The sequence below is a fragment of the Esox lucius genome, chromosome 19, assembly GCF_011004845.1.
Source record: "Esox lucius isolate fEsoLuc1 chromosome 19, fEsoLuc1.pri, whole genome shotgun sequence".
Classification (NCBI taxonomy): Eukaryota; Metazoa; Chordata; class Actinopteri; order Esociformes; family Esocidae; genus Esox; species Esox lucius.
In genome coordinates, this window is record NC_047587.1 from 2,903,536 (window position 1) to 2,925,504 (window position 21,969).

Sequence of the window (21,969 nt, forward strand, 5' to 3'; positions counted from 1 at the left end):
ACATTTTATACTATTTTCTCTTCATACTATTTTCAAATAAATACAGGGATAGATGGTTTGCACATCACTGTTTATTTTTTATTTACATTCACGCAGCAATCCCAACTTTCTGGGAAAAGTGGTAAATTAATAGTTTCCTTTGCACGCTCCATGCACTTTCTCCGGGACTGAAAATAGTCCTGCACGGCAGACATCATGGCAGACAGCAGCACAGACTGCACAGCAGACAGCACAGCAGACCGCACGGCAGACAGCAGCACAGGCTGCACAGCAGACAGCACAGCAGACAGCACGGCAGACCGCACGGCAGACCACACGGCAGATAGCACGGCAGACCGCACGGCAGACAGCACGGCAGACCGCACGGCAGACCGCACGGCAGACATCACGGCAGACCGCACGGCAGATAGCACGGCAGACATCATGGCAGACCGCACGGCAGACAGCACGGCAGACCGCACGGCAGACCGCACGGCAGACCGCACGGCAGATAACACGGCAGACCGCACGGCAGACAGCACGGCAGATAGCACGGCAGACCGCACGGCAGACAGCACGGCAGACCGCACGGCAGACCGCACGGCAGATAGCACGGCAGACCGCACGGCAGACCGCACGGCAGACATCATGGCAGACCGCACGGCAGACAGCACGGCAGACCGCACGGCAGACCGCACGGCAGATAGCACGGCAGACAGCACGGCAGATAGCACGGCAGACCGTACGGCAGATAGCACGGCAGACCGCACGGCAGACCGCACGGCAGACAGCACGGCAGACCGCACGGCAGATAGCACGGCAGACCGCACGGCAGATAGCACGGCAGACAGCACGGCAGATAGCACGGCAGACCGTACGGCAGACCGCACGGCAGATAGCACGGCAGACCGCACGGCAGACCGCACGGCAGACCGCACGGCAGACCGCACGGCAGATAGCACGGCAGAATCAGAGGACAGTTCTATTGACAAAAACCTGCCACCAGTAGGCACACTTTGCCTGTGGTTTTTGGCATCATACAAAAACAATAGAATTACATTTTCAGTCACCTATTTTGCCCCTGGTGTTGCAGACCCAATGAAATTAATGTCAAGCCCTGAACTAAAAACCTTTTAAAAGTCAACCTCTATTGAACATCCCTTGAAGGCTACTGTAAGCTATATCACAGAGATCAAAAGCTGTGATTTGCTCCATTGGTTTTATTGCTAGGGCGCTCCGATACGTTCACTGTAGATAATGCTTAAATAGCCACGATGGCATATTGGCTACAGTCTTAAACCTGTAAATCTTACAGCCTCAGTGTTCACTGGAAATGGGCTACAGTGGCCCAGACTGCTCACACATATCTACACCCAAAACCTGCTCAGTGCCAGACATTTCTGAGGGACATTGACAGTATAGAATTCCATCTTTCCTTTAGATAAGTGTCAGGCAGAGGCCTGGGCTCACGGCAGTTCTCTAACTCTTCCTGTCGTCTGGTCCAATCACGAGTGTGAACACAACACTCCGTCTGGACGTTCTGTCTCTCTCCTTCTTTCTCACACTCTCACTCTTTTTCTTCCCTCCCCCTAACCCTCTCTCGTTCTTCCTCCCCCTCCTTACACTCTCTCTCTTACCTCTCTTCCTCACCCTCTCTCTCTCTCCCCAGCTGTCCCCCGCTAGCCCTTTCTGACACCTATTTATAAGCTCTCTCTCTTTCCATTAACTTGAACTAACACCTCTCCCCCTCTCCCCTCCCCCCTTCCCCCTCTCAGAACAGACATGCTCAGGCAAGTTGTTACAAAAGAGTGAAATGTAAAACCACACACTTTAGTCATTGAAGCATCCGCTTCCCCTGATCAAATGTTTAGAATGGCCCAGTCACAATAGCCTTCCTGATACAAACACACACCCACCCAAGCACGCACACACAAACACACACACACATAAACACACAACCACAATAACAAAATCTGTACATTTACAGATAGTCAAGAAAAGTACAGTTTGCAAACAATCAATAATGACAGTCTGCATACACTCACTCCAACTATAACTTACTCACTATGAAACAATCAATAATGACAGTCTGCATACACCCACTCCAACTATAACTTACTCAGTATGAAATGATCAATAATGACAGTCTGCATTCACTCACTCCAACTATAACTTACTCAGTATGAAATGATCAATAATGACAGTCTGCATACATCCACTCCAACTATAACTTACTATAACTCCAGACCAGACTACTTCAGAGCAGTACAGACTAGTCCAGACCTGACTAGTTTGGAGCAGTACAGACTAGTCCAGAACAGACAAGTCCAGACCAGACTAGTTCAGACCAATCCAGATCAGTTCAGACCAGCTCTAACTAGCCCACACCAGTTCAGGCCAGTCCAGACCAGTCCCAGGCTGCACTCCCATTTCATGGACTGTGTCCTACCTCTGACCACGGGCCAGGAACAGTGACCTATGTAGTGAATAGGGTCACATTTGGGACGTACTTCTCATGAGTTTTTGACATTTTGACCTTTAAAGTGGTTGACCTACCATGACCTTTTACCCATACTTGGAGATAATTACCGCCACCCAATCACCCACCCAATCTCCCACCCAATCATCCCCCCAGTCACCCACCCAATCACCCCCCCAGACACATACTCAGACACCCACCTAATCTCCCACCCAATCATCCACCCAATCACCCACCCAATCATCCATCCAGTCACCCCCCCAGTCACCCACCTAAACACCCACCCAATCACCCAACCAGTCACCCACCTAAACACCCACCTATTCACCCACTCAATCACCCACCCAGTCACCCACCTAAACACCCACCTAATCACCCACTCAATCACCCACCCAGTCACCCACCTAAACACCCACCTAATCACCCACTCAATCACCCACCCAGTCACCCACCTAAACACCCACCTAATCACCCACTCAATCACCCACCCAGTCACCCACCTAAACACCCACCTAATCACCCACTCAATCACCCACCCAGTCACCCACCTAAACACCCACCTAATCACCCACTCAATCACCCACCCAGTCACCCACCTAAACACCCACCCAATCACCCACTCAGTCACCCACCCAATCACCCACCCATTCACCCACCTAAACACCCACCTAAACACCCACCCAATCGCCCACACACAAAGAGCAAAATTCTAGGAAAAATCCCTTTCACCACAGGAAAAGGTCCACGTTAACACCTTTGACCACTATCAAGGCAGAAAATAGCCAATCAAATCACGCCAACAACCATTTTCCCCGTTAGCATTCAAGGCTGATGGATCAAGACTGACATATTAGGAATGACAGGACAATAAACTGGAATCCAACGCAGTGACCAACAAAGCAAAAACAAAAATGAAAAATTCGCCTTTCACATGGAACAGGGGCCAAATGTTTATGCAATCTGTGCAACATTGCGCTGTAAAGCAAGAGAAAGTCACTCAGCAAATCATGTGAAAGAATGTCTGTCCAGCCAGCCCATGATGACTGCTCATGTCTGATGGGGTGGCACATAGCCTAGCAGTCAACCGCCTTGGGCCAGAAACCGAAAGGTCGCTGCTTCTAATGCCTGAGCTGACAAGGTTTTAAAAAAAAAACTGTTACTGTGCCCTTGAGCAAGGCATTTAACACTAATTGACCCTGTCCAGTCACTCTGGATAAGAGCGTCTACTAAATTCGTTGAATGAAAATGACATTATGACTGACAAGCAGAACAATGTAATCCATGTCATTTAACCACAAAGCTAAAAACAAAAATGCATTTTTACATAGATTCAGGGCCCTGGTTTTTTTACATTCTGTGCAACATTTCGCATGAAACAATTTAAACTCTATTTGCTAATTATTTGTTATTGCTGAACAACTAGTTTTACAATCACAACAATTATCATTGATTGACTGCAGGCTGCAATGAAAGAATGGATTGCAATGTAATCTTGATACCCTCCAGTGTGTCTCCAGGACACACTCAGATAAACTGTCCATCATAATACTACAACTATGAACACATAACTTTGTATTGCTTTAAATTCATTACATTTATCATGACTTCAACAACAAAACCCAAAAGAAATAAATACAACACAACATCCCCATAGAGCCGACAGAATTTTTTTGCCAACGCAGTGGAGAGACTATAAAGAGAAACACACTGCAGCTGCCTTCAACAGGCTCGGCATCTACCTTCCAGACAAACTGATTGAAAGATGTTTCCCGGTCTTCATGTCTTTCCCAGTTCCAAAGCACCCGATACTAGCAACATAAAGGTTTCCCTACACAACACCCTACCTCACACAGTGACTGATCAGAGCTTGTCTCCTGTCCTGAAGCACCGTTACATCCCTTTAACTGAACAACACCGCTGCACATCTTGATATTGTGAAAGTCTTGATGAACGTCGGTCTATCTCTGAAGGGAGTATTGCTATTATAGGTCTTCTGGCTTATTTACATTATGAGAGGGAGTAAATGCCAGATAGATTCATTATTCATTAGTTTGCGTAATAATTTCCATAGCGTTTGAATTTACACCAGCATGTTCAAGACACATCATGCCGGAGTGTGAGCGCATCAATCAAGGGGAAATCCAGCAATATGCATGCACATAAACACAACTGTCTTCACACTTTCAAACTTCTGGGGGGCTTGTTCGAAAATGTGGCACACTCTACCTCGGAAGGTGGCGCCTTGAGCTACCGATATCTGCAAGTTTACACAAATAAATAATTAGGGGTGAGGATATATGTAGCCTTGCCTAATGTAAATAAGCCCATTGTCTTCAGAGATGTATATAGATTCTAATCTCAGCCCACCATGATCAGGTCTTCTCACATGGAAACATCCTGCTGGCTAATGGGAGGGTCAACCAGTCAGCCTGGATGAGAGTTAACCAGTCTGCCTGGATGAGGGTCATCCAGTCTGCCTTGATGAGGGTCATCCAGTCTGCCTGGATGAGGATTAACCAGTCTGCCTGGATGAGGGTTTTCCAGTCTGCCTGGATGAGGGCTAACCAGTCTACCTGGATGAGGGTTTTCCAGTCTGCCTGGATGAGGGCTAACCAGTCTACCTGGATGAGGGTTAACCAGACTGCCTGCATGATGGCTAACCAGTCTGCCTGGTGCCTGGATGAGGGTTAATCTGACTGCCTGGATGAGGGCTAACCAGTCTTCCTGGATGAGGGTTTTCCAGTCTACCTGGATGAGGGTTAACCAGACTGCCTGCATGAGGGCTAACCAGTCTGCCTGGATGAGGGCTAACCAGTCTGCCTGGATGACATTTTCTCAAGAAGGGGCCGGATTGAGTTATTTATATGGTGCGCTGCTTCTCTCCCTCACTCTCATGCTTTCCTGTTTGACTCTCTTTCCTTTCCCTCTCTCTCCCTCCATCTCTCTCTCTCCCTCCATCTCTCTCTCTCTCTCTCTCTCTCTGTATCAGCTGACAACGTGAAGGAGAGAAGGGGGAGGTGTCTCTCTGCCATGTTCTTGTGTCCTGCATATTCACCGTTCTGCTAGGAGAGTGGCACTGTTGAAAGCATAAAGAGGGAGGGATCAAAAGAGGATGAGAGACAGAGTTGTAGAGAGAGAAGTAAAAAGTATACCAGGGAGGGGGGAGGGGGGGAGGGAGGGAGGGAAGGAGAACGAGTGCTAGTCTTTCAAGGTCACACAGAGGAGAGAAGGCCCTGTGTGTGTGTGTGTGTGTGGTGTGTGATGAAGAGAAGAAGAGGAAGATGATGAAGAGGTCTAAATAGTGACAGCTGAAGGAGGCAGCTGATGGGGTGAGATACTGAAGGGTTTATGAGAGGGAGAACAGGGGCAGAGGAAGGAGAGGAGAGACATAGGAGATACAGGGATGAGAGAGAGGGAGCAAGAGAGGAAAGAAAGGGATGAGAGAGGGAGCAAGAGAGGAGAGAAAATAGGGAATATTTGATGGAATTATTCTATTTTACAGCCTTGAATTTAATATTTCATAGAGATGGAGGGATAGATGAAGGAGAGTCTGGGAGAGAAAGAAAGCGAGGAGAATAAATACTATATTATATAATACGCTGTGGAGAGGGAGCGACAGAGGGAGAACAGAACGAGAGGTGAAAGGGGATAGCCATAGCCCTCCATTATAACGTTGTGATGCTCCACATATTCTTTGCATTGCTCCGGCCAATGATGGAGCCTCTTATTGTACAGACATCACTGATGTTCTATACTGACTGACTGTGGTTGGTCACATGACGGTGTGTGTGTGTGTGCACTGTTATGCAACAGTTCCATAGTGATCTGTGCTCTCATTGCTGTGTACTTCTCTCTCGAGCTACCTCCTCCACTTTCTCTCTACCTCCTCCTCTTTCTCTCTACCTCCCCCTCTTTCTCTCTACCTCCTCCTCTTTCTCTCTACCTCCTCCTCTTTCTCTCAACCTCCCCCTCTTTCTCTCTACCTCCTCCTCTTTCTCTCTACCTCCTCCTCTTTCTCTCTACCTCCTCCTCTCTGTCTCTACCTCCTCCTCTTTCTCTCTACCTCCTCCTCTTTCTCTCTTGCTCCCCCTTTTTCTCACTACCTCCTTTTCTTTTCCTCTACCTCCTTTCTTTCTCTATTGGTATATTTGGGTCCCTCCTTGTACACACACACACACACACACACACACACACAAATGTTTATATAGATATATTTAGACATACATAATGTGTATATATACTGTATATGTATATAAGTAAAGAGGGAGGGACCCAAAAACCATTAGAGAAAGAGTATTCAGAAACTTTATTCAATGCATTGTAGAAGCACCTTGGATAAAAATCACAGCTTCTTAGTCTCTACCAGCTTTGATCACCAGAATTTCTCCCGTTCTTCCTTGCAGATTGAATGGGGAGCATTTGTGAACTGCATTCTTAGGTCTCCCCACAGATGTTCTCCCCTCAGAAGTCTGGGATTTGGCTGTGCCACACAAGGACATTCACAGACTTGTCCTGGAGCCACTCCAGCGTTGTCTTGGATGCGTGCTTCGGGTCGTTGTTTTTAGTGCTTAATTTGTCAAATGGGGCGGTCCCAGGACACACAGGGGTGTGTGGGGGGAGAGGGGTTTGGCGGGCTCCGAGCAACCCCCCATTTTCAACTTAAACTAATGAATGTAGACTACAGCAAAAAACACCAGAAGCTGTCGGCTCGGCCCGTACTCCATGGCATAATTACATTTATAAAGAAAGAAAAAAAGTCTAACTTAGTTTACCTAAACCTGCCACAACACAGCCATTTCCTCTTATTTGCCAGAAGTTAATCATCACTGTTTCAGTATCAGTTAGCCAACTCACGACACCACCTTCAGGAATTAATGCACAATCAAGACGTCTGGAATAAGTGTTGCTGGATAAATAAGGATTATAGGACTGTGCTTTCATCGGACACGCCGACCTTAAGGGTGGGCAAAAGACATTGGGAAGAACTGTTGTCATTTTGGTTTACAGTGCAGACAACAAACAGGGTTGGAAAAAGACAGATCACGCACGAGAGACAGCGGATGAGGTCAAAATAGGTGACATTCTTCAAGGGCCTCTCTCATTGTGTCACTTCATCCTTCTCCCAATCCTGACCAGTCCCTACAGCATGACGCTCCCACCACCACCATTCACCTCAGGGTAGCTTGTTTTCTCCAGACTCAGCCTCGGCATTCAAGCCTTACAGTTGGACTTGGTTTTAAAAGACTGTGTTTAACCATTGCAGCACATACAAAGATAAATACACTCCATCAACATAAGTTAGTAGCTGATAGCTAACATTATTGATTCTTATTAAAGGCACACCTGTTTATTGTTGAAACACCTATTACATTAAAGTAACGCTGTTAGATTCCTGGGTCAGTTGTTGCTGTAAACAGCCGATTGCTGAGAACAGTTCCTCTAGATGTACAGGAAACATGTCTAAAACATTATGCTTAATAAAACAAGTTAAGCAAATTGTTAGCTCAATTTAGGTGGTCTCGCTACTAGCTAGTTTTGTCTGTAACAATATTAACTTTATACAGGCAGCAAGCTTTATAACAAGATAATTCATTAAAAAAACTGTAGTAGCTGTCCGTTTTTAGGACCCTAATCTGTATTTCTTTTATATATATGCCATGTTCAAAATATTTTTAGTGACTTACCTTGTCTTCCTGCACAGCTTGGAGATTTAGGGCAAATGAAAAACACAAACGAAGGCTCCAACAACAACCAAACATGGCTGCAAAGTATCATGGTACAGGTTGTTAAAGCGTGTCATCCCAAATTGTGTCATCCCAAACGTTGTCTTCAAGGATGCAGTCAATCTTTTCAGGGTTTCTGGCTGAAAATGTGTCAAAGGTGGTACCCCAACCCCTGCCATCCCGTGCTCTACCGGACACCCCTCTGTGATACACTTTATATCATATCTGGCCACTTGAAAATGAAAACAATTATTGTGCTAAATCTGCCCTGTTGTCCATGTCCACTTGAGCAACTAATGCATACTACAATGTCCTCCCTAATACAATAGTAACCAAAAATAAATCAATAAACATATTAACAAGTTACATATTTGATATTTTCAATGATTTTAATTATTTTTACATACATAGGATTTTACCCGGATGTGTTATTGTTTGTTCTCCTCTGCCTGTCCAGGACTAGTAGACATTTAGTTGGAAATCTGTGATTCAACTAGACGTCTTCTGAAATATTGACAAATGTTATGTGGATTGGATGTAGTTTAGGCGTTAGTAGGTTTAATTTAAACATTTTGACATGCCTGGGTGTTAAAGAAAGCTAGGTTCCACTTGTTCTTCCTATATTTCTCAGGACCAATAAGGTGCTGTGTGGAAGGTTGCCAGATCATTGACAGTAAACTGTGAACTCTGAACAAACGCTATATCTTCTATACAACCGTATCTGTAAATCAACCTGCCCAAGCCCATTCAAAATAGTCCAATTGTAGGGGAAACCTATCCATCTGGAAACACTGCCAAAATGAATTTGTTGCTTGATTTTGGGAAGGCTGCTGCATTTGAGTTTTATATGCCTGCATTTGCAAGGCAATATTTCCCTGTGCATACGCCAACTTCCTAGATTGTAAGTGCAAACCAAGAAGCTACCTAGTTAGCTATAAGTCATTATCTTCCAATGTATCATTATTTATATCCTTTCAAACATGATTACACTAATGTTACCAACATGGACGGCAAGTATGAGGAGGCTGTCTTTCACTTCAGCAGACAATATGTTTCTGTATTCTTAGGAACTGATTTGATTTTCTGCTGGCATAAGCAGTTACACCATCAATGCGGACAATTGAGCCAGTTCTAGTGGCCAATCATGAAGTGTACAGTAACATCTGGTCTGCTCAAATACAACCAAATGCATGTAAACGCATTGTACAGCGCTCATCATAAAGCGGGTCAATTACCTATACATGAGAGCCCATGTAGCTCTGATAGTAGCCTTCAGCTCTTCTGCATTGTTGGGTCAGGCATATTGCATCTTCCTCTTCACAATACCCCATAGATGTTCTATAGGGTTAAGGTCAGGCAGGTTTGCTGGCCAATTAAGAACAGGGATACCATGGTCCTTAAACCAGGTACTGGTTGCTTTGGCACTGTGTGCAGGTGCCAAGTCCTGTTGGAAAATGAAATCTGCATCTCCATAAAGTTGGTCAGCAGCAGGAAGCATGAAGTGCTCTAAAACTTCCTGGTAGACGGCTGCGTTGACCTTGGACCTCAGAAAACACAGTGGACCAACACCAGCAGATGACATGGCACCCCAAACCATCACTGACTGTGGAAACTTTACACTGGACTTCAATCAATGTAGATTCTGTGCCTCTCTTCTCTTCCTCCAGACTCTGGGACCTTGATTTCCAAAGGAAATGCCAAATTTACTTAAATCAGAGAACATAACTCAACAGAAGTCCAGTCCTTTTCGTCTTTACCCCAGGCGAGACGCTACTGACGCTGTGTCTTGTTCAAGAGTGGCTTGACACAAGGAATGCGACAGCTGAAACCCATGTCTTGCATACGTCTGTGCGTGGTGGTTCTTGAAGCACTGACTCCAGCTGCAATCCACTCTTTGTGAATCTCCCACACATTTTTGAATGGGTTTTGTTTCACAATCCTCTCCAGGATGCGGTTATCCCTATTGCTTGTACACTTTTTTCTACCACATCTTTTCCTTCCCTTCGCCTCTCTATTAATGTGCTTGAATACAGAGCTCTGTGAACAGCCAGCCTCTTTAGCTATGACCTTTTGTGTCTTGCCCTCCTTGTGCAAGGTGTCAATGGTCGTCTTTTGGACATGTCAAGTCAGCAGTCTTCCCCATGATTGTGTTGCCTACAGAACTAAACTGAGAGACCATTTAAAGGCCTTTGCAGGTGTTTTGGGTTAATTAGCTGATTAGAGTGTGGCACCAGGTGTCTTCAATATTGAAACTTTTTCAAATGTTCTAAGATACTGAATTTGGGGTTTTCATTAGTTGTCAGCTATAATCATCAAAATTAAAAGAAATAAACACTTGAAATATATCAGTCTGTGTGGAATGAATGTATTCATTGTACAATTTTAACTTTTTGAATGGAATTACCGAAATAAATCAACTTTTTGATGATATTCGAATTTTATGACCCGCATCTGTACAGTCCCATAGCTACCAGGCTTTTCATGGGTAAGAAAGGGGAAAGTCCTTGACTGCCCAACTCAATGACCCAATCTGAATCCAGCTGAGCATGGCTATAAAATGCTAGACTAGAGAAAAGGCAAAAACCAGGAACTGAAGATTGAGGCAGCACTGTGCTGGCAGAGCATCACCAGGGAAGATACCTTGCATCTAGAGATGTTTATGGGTTGCAGAATTTAAGCAATCGCTGGATGCAAAGGATATGCCACCAAGCACTAAACATACTTAATTGTATATAATGTTAATCTGTCCAAATACTTTCCTGCCCTAAAATGAGGGGACTATGAAGGAAAAACCCTAACATCTAAATGGTTTATCCAAAATGGATGAAAATACTTTCAAATTCAAGGTGACAGTCTGCTCTTAAAACTAGTAGTCAATCTCTCATTTGAAATCCAAAGTGCTGGAAAACATAACCCAAAAAAGCGTTACGTTGCTTTGGTTAGCACATATTGTGGTATTTTACCTTAACAATACTGGAGTGTATCAATGTTTCATTTGACATATTTTGAGTCTTTATGATCTCAGGGAAATAGGTACATTCGAGTGGAGGTAAGGAAGAGCATCTCCATTTCCACCTCATTTTGCGGTCTGCCTATGGTGGCCTTTCTTGATTGCAAGTCTGAACACTCTGTGTCTCTTTCAACTCTGTCCATTTCCCAAGTAATGAGTAGTCTGTATAGTTAGGTCAGAGGGAATCTTGATGAAGTAAAATAAACTCTTTCTTTTTACACAATAACCTTGTGATTTGATACGTGATTAGACTTACATTAAGGTCCACACCTCTCCCTCTCTGCCTTTTACTCCTCCGACCTCTCCCTCTCTGCCTTTTACTCCTCCCACCTTTCCCTCTCTGCCTTTTACTCCTCCCACCTCTCCCTGCCTGTCTTTTACTCCTCCCACCTCTCCCTCTCTGTCTTTTACTCCTCCCACCTCTCCCTCTCTGTCTTTTACTCCTCCCACCTCTCCCTCTCTGCCTTTTACTCCTTCCACCTTTCCCTCTCTGCCTTTTACTCCACCCACCTCTCCCTGCCTGTCTTTTACTCCTCCCACCTCTCCCTGCCTGTCTTTTACTCCTCCCACCTCTCCCTCTCTGCCTTTTACTCCTCCCACCTCTCCCTCTCTGCCTTTTACTCCTCCCACCTTTCCCTCTCTGCCTTTTACTCCTCCCACCTCTCCCTCTCTGCCTTTTACTCCTCCCACCTTTCCCTCTCTGCCTTTTACTCCTCCCACCTCTCCCTCTCTGTCTTTTACTCCTCCCACCTCCCCCTGCCTGTCTTTCACTGATTCTGTGGCCTCTCTCCATCTCCCATCAGAACAGAGAAGACAGAGGTCTAACTAAATCCTTCCCTGATTCCAGGTGCTTCAATGAAAGGTCTAATTACATCTTTCTGACTGTTGTATTGTAATCCTCCTGACTTCAGTGATCCCACACACTGCATTCCAAACTGCATCCTATCAACTAAGTAGTACACTACTTTTAACCATGGGCCCATAGGGGATAATGTGTGATTGGGCCCACATCCTAACACTCTTCCACAGATTAATTTACTACATTAATCTGTATTATAAATCACAGCATTTAACCCACTGTCCCTCTGTTTGATTAAGGACAGGATACATAAACGTTGTGGTATAATGACCTTTGCCCCCATGGCATCACTCCATGAGTAAACACACATCAGATACTTCCTGTCAGAGACCTACAGAGGCAGGTTGTAACGTAACATACCTTGCGATGTGGGTGACTGTCTTGGCTTCTGATCACGGCCTTTCAAACTACTGGCCGAAATTTAACAGACTCCTCAATGCATTTTCGTGTTCTCTGTTGCACTGCATTTACCAGCTGAGCCATACTGAAATGGACTAGACCATTTAGGACAAAACAGAATCATACAGAACCACACTGTACCATATAGGACAAAACAGAATCATACAGAACCACACTGTACCATATAGGACAAAACAGAACCATACAGAACCACACTGGACCATTTAGGACAAAACAGAACCATACAGAACCACACTGGACCATTTAGGACAAAACAGAACCATACAGAACCACACTGGACTACTTAGGACTAAACAGAACCAAACAGAACAACACTAGACCATTTAGGACAAAACAGAACCATACAGAACCACACTGAACCATACAGGATCATATAGAACCATACAGTACCCTACAGAACCAAAAAGGACCTCATTAGACCATACAGGACCATGCAGAACCACATAGGTCCAAACAGGACCAGACAGAACGGGACAGAATAGGAAAATACAGGATCACAGCTGCTATAAAAGCTGTAGTATCTCAAGCTCTGTAGCTAGATCTTAATAGATGAATAATCTCCTAAGTATTTCCCCAGAGTCACCACAGTCTCCTGGACAGCCTGTGGTTTTAAAAGAGCTCCTGAATATCTACCTCGCGCACCGTAGGGAAGCTGCAGGAGGAGAGAGGTGTAGCAGCTTTGTCTAAAAGTCATTATTAAGCGTCAGGTCAGAAGTAGGACATCTTTAGATATATTTAATAACCCTGTGTATATTATCATCCATGGACATGGTGAAAGAAAGGGTCCGAGACTCATTTCCACAGCTCTCCCATCGCTTAGCCTCGTCCCCGTCCCTCATCCCGCTCGCTTCCTCCCCTCTCTCCTTTTCAATTAATCTCCCAAACAGACCTGGACATTAGAGCCACGTCCCAGCAGCGGGTGCGGCGATCCCACAAATTATTCCAAATTCGACATTATATTAGTGAAGAGCCGTGAAGGGAGGACATCATCAATTTCACCGGCAGGGCCAGGACGGCGGCGGGGAGAGGGGGCACCGCGTTGGCACTCCGGCACGGACTCCCAACACGGCCCCCAGCTCATCCCTTCAGTGGAGCCAGGCAGCAACACTTTGATGTATTGGTTTTATACCAGCAGTCATCAAAAACACGGCCCAGGAAAGGAAGACATTTGCAATCACTTTGAAGTAATAAATGGTGGCCTTAAAAAATACGTAAAGACACTTTTTCAACCCTCCCCCTGAGAACAGTGGCCCCAGATCAGAAGGGATCACTGCAACTGCCTCCCTTCCCCTAGGGTGCAATTTGGGACAGTTGTTATAGTTGTAGATGTGCAGTAGAGCAGGTAATTATAGATGTACTAGTTATAGATATTTTAGTCGTAGATGTAGCAGTTATAATTGTTGCAGTTATAGATGTAGTGGTAATATATTTATTAGTCGCAGAAAAAGGGGTTCTCGATTTGGTGTGTTATAGATGTTGTAGTTGTAGATTTAGTCCGGCAGAAGACGTGACGTGAAATGAAAAGACCTGTTAATGCTTTCAGTGGCATCTGGGTCCATGAATCTCTGACCCAGTATGGAAGTCATTTCTCTCCACAGATGGCATTGAAAAGGTCTGTAGCCTGGGAAGCTAATGTTTGGTTTCACCCTCAAGGATACAATCCAACATTCAGACGTTTCAATGAAATGGTGACTCAAGAGGAAGTGTTGGTTGTGAAAACGTTCCCTATGTAGTGCAATACTTTTCACTGGACTATGTTGACACTGTAAGGTTCACTATAGCTGTGGTGCAACGGGGTTGTTGGACCTAGGTCTCCTGTGTGGGAAAATGTCGTCCAAAACACTGTATTGAACTGAGTAATCAAGAAAATCCCAGAATCCCTGCATCACCTCATTTACAGTGCACTTCACTAATATTGAAACCCTTGCCACATATCAGCAAAAAGGCCTGTGAAATCAACCATCTTTGTTTATCAACTTGATCTTTCACTCGAAATATTAATGAAAAACGTCTATTACCAGTTCAGAACATGGTCCACCTGTACTAACATAACAGCAACAGTGATGGGCACTAATTATGTGGCAGTCCTTTAGTGACAGCGCCCATACCAACTCTGTGTCGACTAGGAACATTTTATAAATCAGATCTACCAAGCTGAGAGAAACCAGAAGATGCAGCCGGGCCGCAATTCTAAGGGAGGAATGTTGTTGCCCTTGCGGAATGTGAACCAGAGTCTCCCATGTGAGAGGCTGTGTCTTTAACCATCTACGCCACTGAGCGATACGCGCGCTGAGTGTCCGTATCACGTCTCAGCATTTTGTCACGCATTAACATCACGCCAAGTTTGAACATTTTGCTAGACACCAATAAGCATTGTGTTAAAATGACTAATGTTTCTTATTAAGTTTACCTCCACCACGGCTTTTGCCACTGGCCGTTTTAACAACTTATTAGCCAGTAATAGGTCTACTAATATTTACTAACTTACTACTTGGAATAGTCATAAGAATTAAGCAATTGATAGCGAGACTGAAGATGAACTTTATACTGGCAAAACTGTTTCATTTCATGGCACACCAACGTTGGTTTTTCTTTCATTTGTGAATGACACTGCTACAATAAGTATCAATATAGGTAAAGATAACTGACTTTTTCGTCAAGTGAAAAGAGGAGATATATATAAAAATACAATAACATAAAAACAAATACTCAAATGAAAACATCAAAACAAATGAAAACATCATAATAAGAAAAAATACAATAAGAAAACATATAAAGATAAAAAAATTTGATAAAAACATAGGAAGCTATAAGGCTAAACAGAGTGGTTAAGTTCAAGTGCTCAGTCATAGGCACGTGAGAAGAGAAATCTTTTAACCTGGATTTAAAAATGTATACGTTTGGGGCACGTCTAAGATCTTCTGGTAGTTTATTCCAGTTGTGTACAGCATAAGTGCTAAATGCAGCTTCTCTATGTTTAGTTTGGACTCTGGGCTCTACTAGCTGACCTGTGTTCATTGATCTAAGAGACCTGCTCGGTTTATTTTCTCCAAACATATCAGAAATGTATTGGGGTCCTAAACCATTCAGAGATTTATAAACTAAAAGCACCACTTTGAAATATATTCTGTAACTAGAGGGCATTACGTGTTACTTGCCTCCTCCAAAAACAATTCAAATCATTGCAATTTAAATTATGATTGGTTGATTCTGCTTTCATTTTAAAAGGCTGTTGCAATCGAGTTGATGGCAGTGACTTGGGCAAGGCCATTCTGTGCAAATCCTGAAGGCCTTTCTGTCTACCCAGAGAATACCAAAACAACATTTCTGATTGGATGTTCTTTTCACTTTGGTATTATCCCCTTGGTTTCCAAAACAAATTCAATAAAATTAAGAAAGAAATATGACATCAACAAAAAAGAAATGAAATAATACAAGTTGATAATAAATAAAAAAGATCTCTTTGTAATAATCCTCCAGCCTTCTCGGAGGAGTTTCTGACAGTTGTCCACAGCACAATAGGCCCTGGTAAAATGACTGCCCTATACAGACAATATGAAACAATGTCATATGCAGAACCTGTGGTATTTAGACCTCCCCTCTCCTCCCTCCCATACCCCCTCCCTCCCTTCCTCCCTCTCCTCCTCTCCCTCCCTCCCACCCCCCTCCCCCCTCCCCCCTCCCTCCTCCTCTCCCTCCCATTATTCTGCTACACCCTATAGGGTCCAACCTCCATAAACTGATTGTTCTGCTACATCCAGCAGGGTCCAACCTCCATAAACTGATTGTTCTGCTACATCCAGCAGGGTCCAACCTCCATAAACCGATTGTTCTGCTACATCCAGCAGGGTCCTACCTCCATGCACTGATTGTTCTGCTACTACCAGCAGGGTCCAACCTCCATAAACTGATTGTTCTGCTACATCCAGCAAGGTCCAACCTCCATAAACTGATTGTTCTGCTACATCCAGCAAGGTCCAACCTCCATAAACTGATTGTTCTGCTACTCCCAGCAGGGTCTTCATTCCATCCACCTTTTCCTATTAGGTCTCTGACCTATGCGGATCTATGAGGTCAAAGCAATGAAGAAGAAGTCTGGAAGATGACATTTGTATTGTGGTCATTTAGCAGGCGGTGTCCCCCAGAAGACCCAGTTCTACACTGGATATCTCCATCAACACCTTTCAGATCTGCAAATATGGAAGGTCAGGGCCAAGGGGAGACGCTGAACGGGGACCAGCTGTCAGGAGGGGCCCTGAACTGCGTGACTTTGGTGGGGGCATAGCAACATCTGGGGAGGAAGGGCTTGGCAGCAGACATCTGTAATGCTTCAGCCTGATAGCTGTCCAGCCATCTGCTGATCCACCAATGGGACAGGGACTTAGCACCCGCTGGGCCAGCAGACAGCCAACTAGAAGGGCAGGTGTTGTTCCACCAATGGGACAGGGACTTAGCACCCGCTGGGCCAGCAGACAGCCAACCAGAAGGGCAGGTATTGTTCCACCAATGGGACAGGGACTTAGCACCCGCTGGGCCAGCAGACAGCCAACCAGAAGGGCAGGTGTTGTTCCACCAATGGGACAGGGACTTAGCACCCGCTGGGCCAGCAGACAGCCAACCAGAAGGGCAAGTGTTGTTCCACCAATGGGACAGGGACTTAGCACCCGCTGGGCCAGCAGACATCCAACCAGAAGGGCAGGTGTTGTTTCACCAATGGGACAGGGACTAAGAACCCACTGGGCCAGCAGACAGCCAACCAGAAGGGCAGGTGTTGTTCCACCAATGGGACAGGGACTTAGCACCCGCTGGGCCAGCAGACAGCCAACCAGAAGGGCAGGTGTTGTTCCACCAATGGGACAGGGACTTAGCACCCGCTGGGCCAGAGAACAGCCAACCAGAAGGGCAGGTGTTGTTCCACCAATGGGACAAGGACTAAGAACCCACTGGGCCAGCAGACAGCCAACCAGAAGGGCAGGCGTTGTTCCACCAATGGGACAGGGACTTAGCACCCGCTGGGCCAGCAGACAGCCAACCAGAAGGGCAGGCGTTGTTCCACCTCGGCGTGTTCCACTGGTGGTGCCGATGATTGTGGTAATTGCTGATTTTATATGCGTCCACAATCCTACTCTACACCCCAGACAGGGCATTGCTTTGGGTTCTGGTTGGGAGCAGGACACTGCTATAGGACACCAGTTGGAATGCGGTTGCTTTAACAATGAGTGTGATATTCAATGGTTTACATTCATCTGAATGTTTTTTTTTTAATGAGTCCAGTGACCTTAAGCACATGATGTGCTTTTCTTTCATTCATTACCTAGAAGTGGCGCAACAAACAGCAGCATTTTTATTTAAATGAACATCAAAAAGATACCTAGTGGACTGAAATAAACAAACTGTGGGAAGGATATAGTTTGGAACCGGTATTTCGGTCTTTTTATTTCAAACCTTCTCCAAGGTTTACTATTATTTGACAGACAAAGTATTCCACACAAATCGAGCAGCTGCAGTGAATGTGTGTGGTGATAGAGGACTCAATTGTGCTATCCAAACAGCTTTTTAAGATGAGACGACCCTGAAACATAAATAATTTCTCATCTCCAGCTATCTAACCTTCAAATGTAATTCAGCATTTCTGCCAATTCAACCTGGACAGCTTCCAAACCTTGGTAAAGTAATTTTTATAGGTAAAGTTTAATAGAAAGTTGAGGCCAATTTTGAAAGAGACATCAAGTCCCAAACTGTTCTGCAGTACATCAAGTCCCAAACTGTTCTGCAGTACATCAAGTCACAAACTGTTCTGCAGTACATCAAGTCACAAACTGTTCTGCAGTACATCAAGTCACAAACTGTTCTGCAGTACATCAAATCACACACTGTTCTGCAGTACATCAAGTCACAAACTGTTCTGCAGTACATCAAGTCACACACTGTTCTGCAGTACATCAAGTCACAAACTGTTCTGCAGTACATCAAGTCACTAACTGTTCTGCAGTACATCAAGTCACTAACTGTTCTGCAGTACATCAAGTCACAAACTGTTCTGCAGTACATCAAGTCACAAACTGTTCTGCAGTACATCAAGTCACAAACTGTTCGGCAGTACATCAAGTCACACACTGTTCTGCAGTACATCAAGTCACACACTGTTCTGCAGTACATCCAGCAGATTGCTTCTATGGGCCTGGTCAAAGGTAGCTCCTTATACAGGGAACCAGGTAATGTTTTGAGAAGACCCAAGATAATTATTTCTCAGTTGAGATAGAAGAGACTGAGATAGAGATAAAGAAAGACAGAGGGACACACAGAGAGAGGAAGAGAGACAGAAACTGTCCTCTGTTGTCAGTGATTGTTGTAGAGGAGATTGTCAGGTTGACACATGATCAAGCCGTTTGTCCTGGAGTCTCTGCTAATCCTCTAGGGCCATAATCAATATGGTCCCCACACTATCTCTCTCCCTTGGTCTTTTACCACATCATATCCTCTCTCTCTCTCATTTTAATTAAACTTGAATAGCTTTATTGGCATGACGTAACTATGTCAATATTACCCAAGTGTATTTGGGAAATAGTTGTTCATTTACAATATAATATTAAAGTAATAACTAATCAAGATTGCCAACAGAACAGAATCAGCAGAACAATAAAAAACTCCCCCATCATCTCTCCTCTCTCTCCCCCCTCATCTCTCGTCTCTTTCCCCTCACTCTCCCTCATAATCTCCCCTCTCTCTCCCCCATCATCTCCCCTCTCTCTCCCCCATCATCTCCCCTCTCTCTCCCCCATCATCTCTCCTCTCTCTCCCCCCTCATCTCTTGTCTCTTCCCCGCCTCTCTCCCCCATCTCTCATTCCTCTCTTCTCTATCGTTCACCCCACCTTGAGATGTGTGGTGAATTCTAAAGCCGGCGTTGCACTGGGCTACCGGCTAGGGAACCTCCCGTTGCGCCGGGATACGATCAACCAGCAATTAGCTGTCAATTACCTAGCAACGACCTGTCAGTCATCAGCCATGTGCTCATGTAATGACAGAGGAAGCAAGTAATGTACAAAGTATGTGCAAGACAATAGGACTGAGAAGTGTGTGTGTGTGTGTTATCCATATCCATGTCTACATGTGGGGACCTGATCTCCCTACAAAGACAGAATTTTATTTTCATGTCCCCAGTGGGGAAAATGCAATTTCCAGCTAAGAGGTTAGGTTTCGGGAGAAATTCACAAGTGTGCATATTGTTGAAATTGGGGTTACTTTTAGGTTTAGGCATTACCGGTTAGGTCTATACTCAACTGGTTAGTGTTAGGGTTAGGGCTAGGAGACATTTAGGCATTACATGTAGGCATTACATTTAAGCTATTAGAGTTAAGGTTAGGATAAGGTTAGAGTTAGGTTAAGGTAATGGGAACGTTTATGGCCAGGGAATAGGAAACTGGGATTTTGTTTGGAGGGGGGGGCCTGAGACCTATGGTTAGGTCTCAGATCCCCAAAAGGATAAAAAGACAAACGTGAATATTGGTAGTTATATAAATGAAGGCAAAAACGTCCCAAAACAATGGTTAAACCAGGCAAAGTTTGATTTGTTGGGCCCTTTTTGTCCCCATTAAAATATATTTTGACTTAATTGCTGGGTTTTAGGGATGAATTACAACTGGGATTAGGTTTAGAATATGGGTTAGAGGCCTAAGTTATGTGTGTGTTTGTGTGTGTGTGTGTGTGTGTGTGTGTGTGTGTGTGTGTGAGAGAGAGAGAGAGAGAGAGAGAGAGGGCAAGAGAGAGTAAGAAAAAGAGAGAGAGAGAGAGAGAGAGAATAGTGGCAGAAGACTATTTATAAGAATACAATGTGCTACCAGTTCACACCAACTCAATCCTCGTCTGCATTTCTCTCCTGGTCCAGAAAGACGTTTCTGTCTCTGGGGTTTCATTGCCAAGTGGAAGGCTTACAGTTACACACGCACTGATGCACTGCACAGGTTAAATGCGCTATCACCAGTACAGTCCACTATCAATGCAATACCGTGCAATGCAATACCGTGCATTTGGCAAATCAGTGGAAAAACAGGCTATGTCCCCCACCCCCAACGAACACCGACACCGCTAGTGGTATATTGAACATATCAGTCCCATCAGAAGGGAACAAAAACAGTGCTCCTCGTTTCTCTCTTACGCTCGCCCTCCGCTAGCAGCAGGTGTTATCATTCACTTGTACAGCAGCTACAGACCTGCAGGTCTCTTAGGTGATGATTGCAATAATCCCCCAGCCCACTGCAAATTAACGCGACACGGCCTGGACAGGGAGACACTAGTGTACAAGGTGTTGCACTGGACAATCCCCGCAAATCACACATTCGTCACGCCTCCGAAACACGTGGGATAGATTACTCCTAATAAATGTATATTTCTTTCACGTTCTCTCCCTGATCCAGGCATTCTCCATGTCTCTTCTGTATCTCTCTCCGTCTCGGTCTCTTTCGGGAAAGCGATCTGTGTAGCTTTTTTCTGCCAAATGTCGGCGTCTGGAGAGGACAGGATATCCTAGTTTCCTTTACAACACACATACTTGGTCATCGTTGTGGATGCCGTGTGACCTTGTGTTTGGTTGTCCTTTACAAGTGAATAGATGTCAAAACGCAAACGGTCGGGGCGGGCAGACATTAAATATCCGAACAACAAGTAGCATTGCTATATATTCAGATTCAAGGAACACTGCACAGAAAGAATAACAGGAGGTGGGCTATAAATAATGCTTACATTTTTGTGAAAATATAAATGCATTTGACAAGAGTACAGACTGCGCTTCCACAATGACAAACATGTGTGCCATTACTATCAATGACAATAGGTTGTAGCCTAAAATATTCAGTACACATGCCCGTGACAATGACCCTCCGGTTATCCCCAATAAATAACAGCGATTAGCACGCCAGTGCCCTCTCACAGAGCGGGTTTACCCCGCGTGCAAATAACACACATTGAAACTGACAGCCAAATGAGTGCTCTCCGTAAAGAGTGGATAAATTCTTAAAATATTCTTACCTTTGCTATTGCCTTCCTCCCTGTTCAAATACATGGCTATAAATTCACTTCTGGGCTATCTAATGGCGTTGTGTCACCGATTACGCTGACTGATAGTCCTCTTGCCGTCGGGAGAACACACACAACTCCTCACTGAATCCGGGTTTTGTTGTAGAGGTGTATTGTCTTGTTGCTCCGCGAGAGTGCGTGCGCGCGTGCTTCAATATCCTCTCCTCCTCCCAGGCAGCGCTCGAGCAGGTAGCTATAGTTGGGTTGTCTGCGTCTCTCTCTCACTCTCTCTCCGTGACGCTCGGAGAAAAAGCGGCGGGAGAAGTCTTCCTTGTGAAGAGTCTTGGGATGGAAGCATGCCCAGATGCGCTCATATGCTTGTCGCGAATTGTACCCTATATCCCTGCTTTTCTGACACAAATGGTGTTCGTGGACGTTATAACTGTCCAGATTAGCTCATTCAACGTCTCTTGGCTCGTTTTACAA

At 45.0% G+C, this 21,969-nt stretch overlaps 1 protein-coding gene across 1 annotated transcript in view; it reads right to left on the bottom strand.

The window, feature by feature from the left end:
• The window catches only part of LOC105018073 (synaptotagmin-7-like), a gene marked incomplete at its 3' end in the record, with an annotated part of 141,713 nt that extends 119,953 nt beyond the window's left edge, over positions 1-21,760 (bottom strand). The window contains exon 1 of the mRNA XM_020056750.2: positions 21,496-21,760. Within this exon, the coding sequence (XP_019912309.2) occupies positions 21,496-21,529 (34 nt within the window). The remainder of the gene's footprint in view (positions 1-21,495) is intronic.
• Between the last annotated feature and the right edge of the window lie 209 nt (positions 21,761-21,969).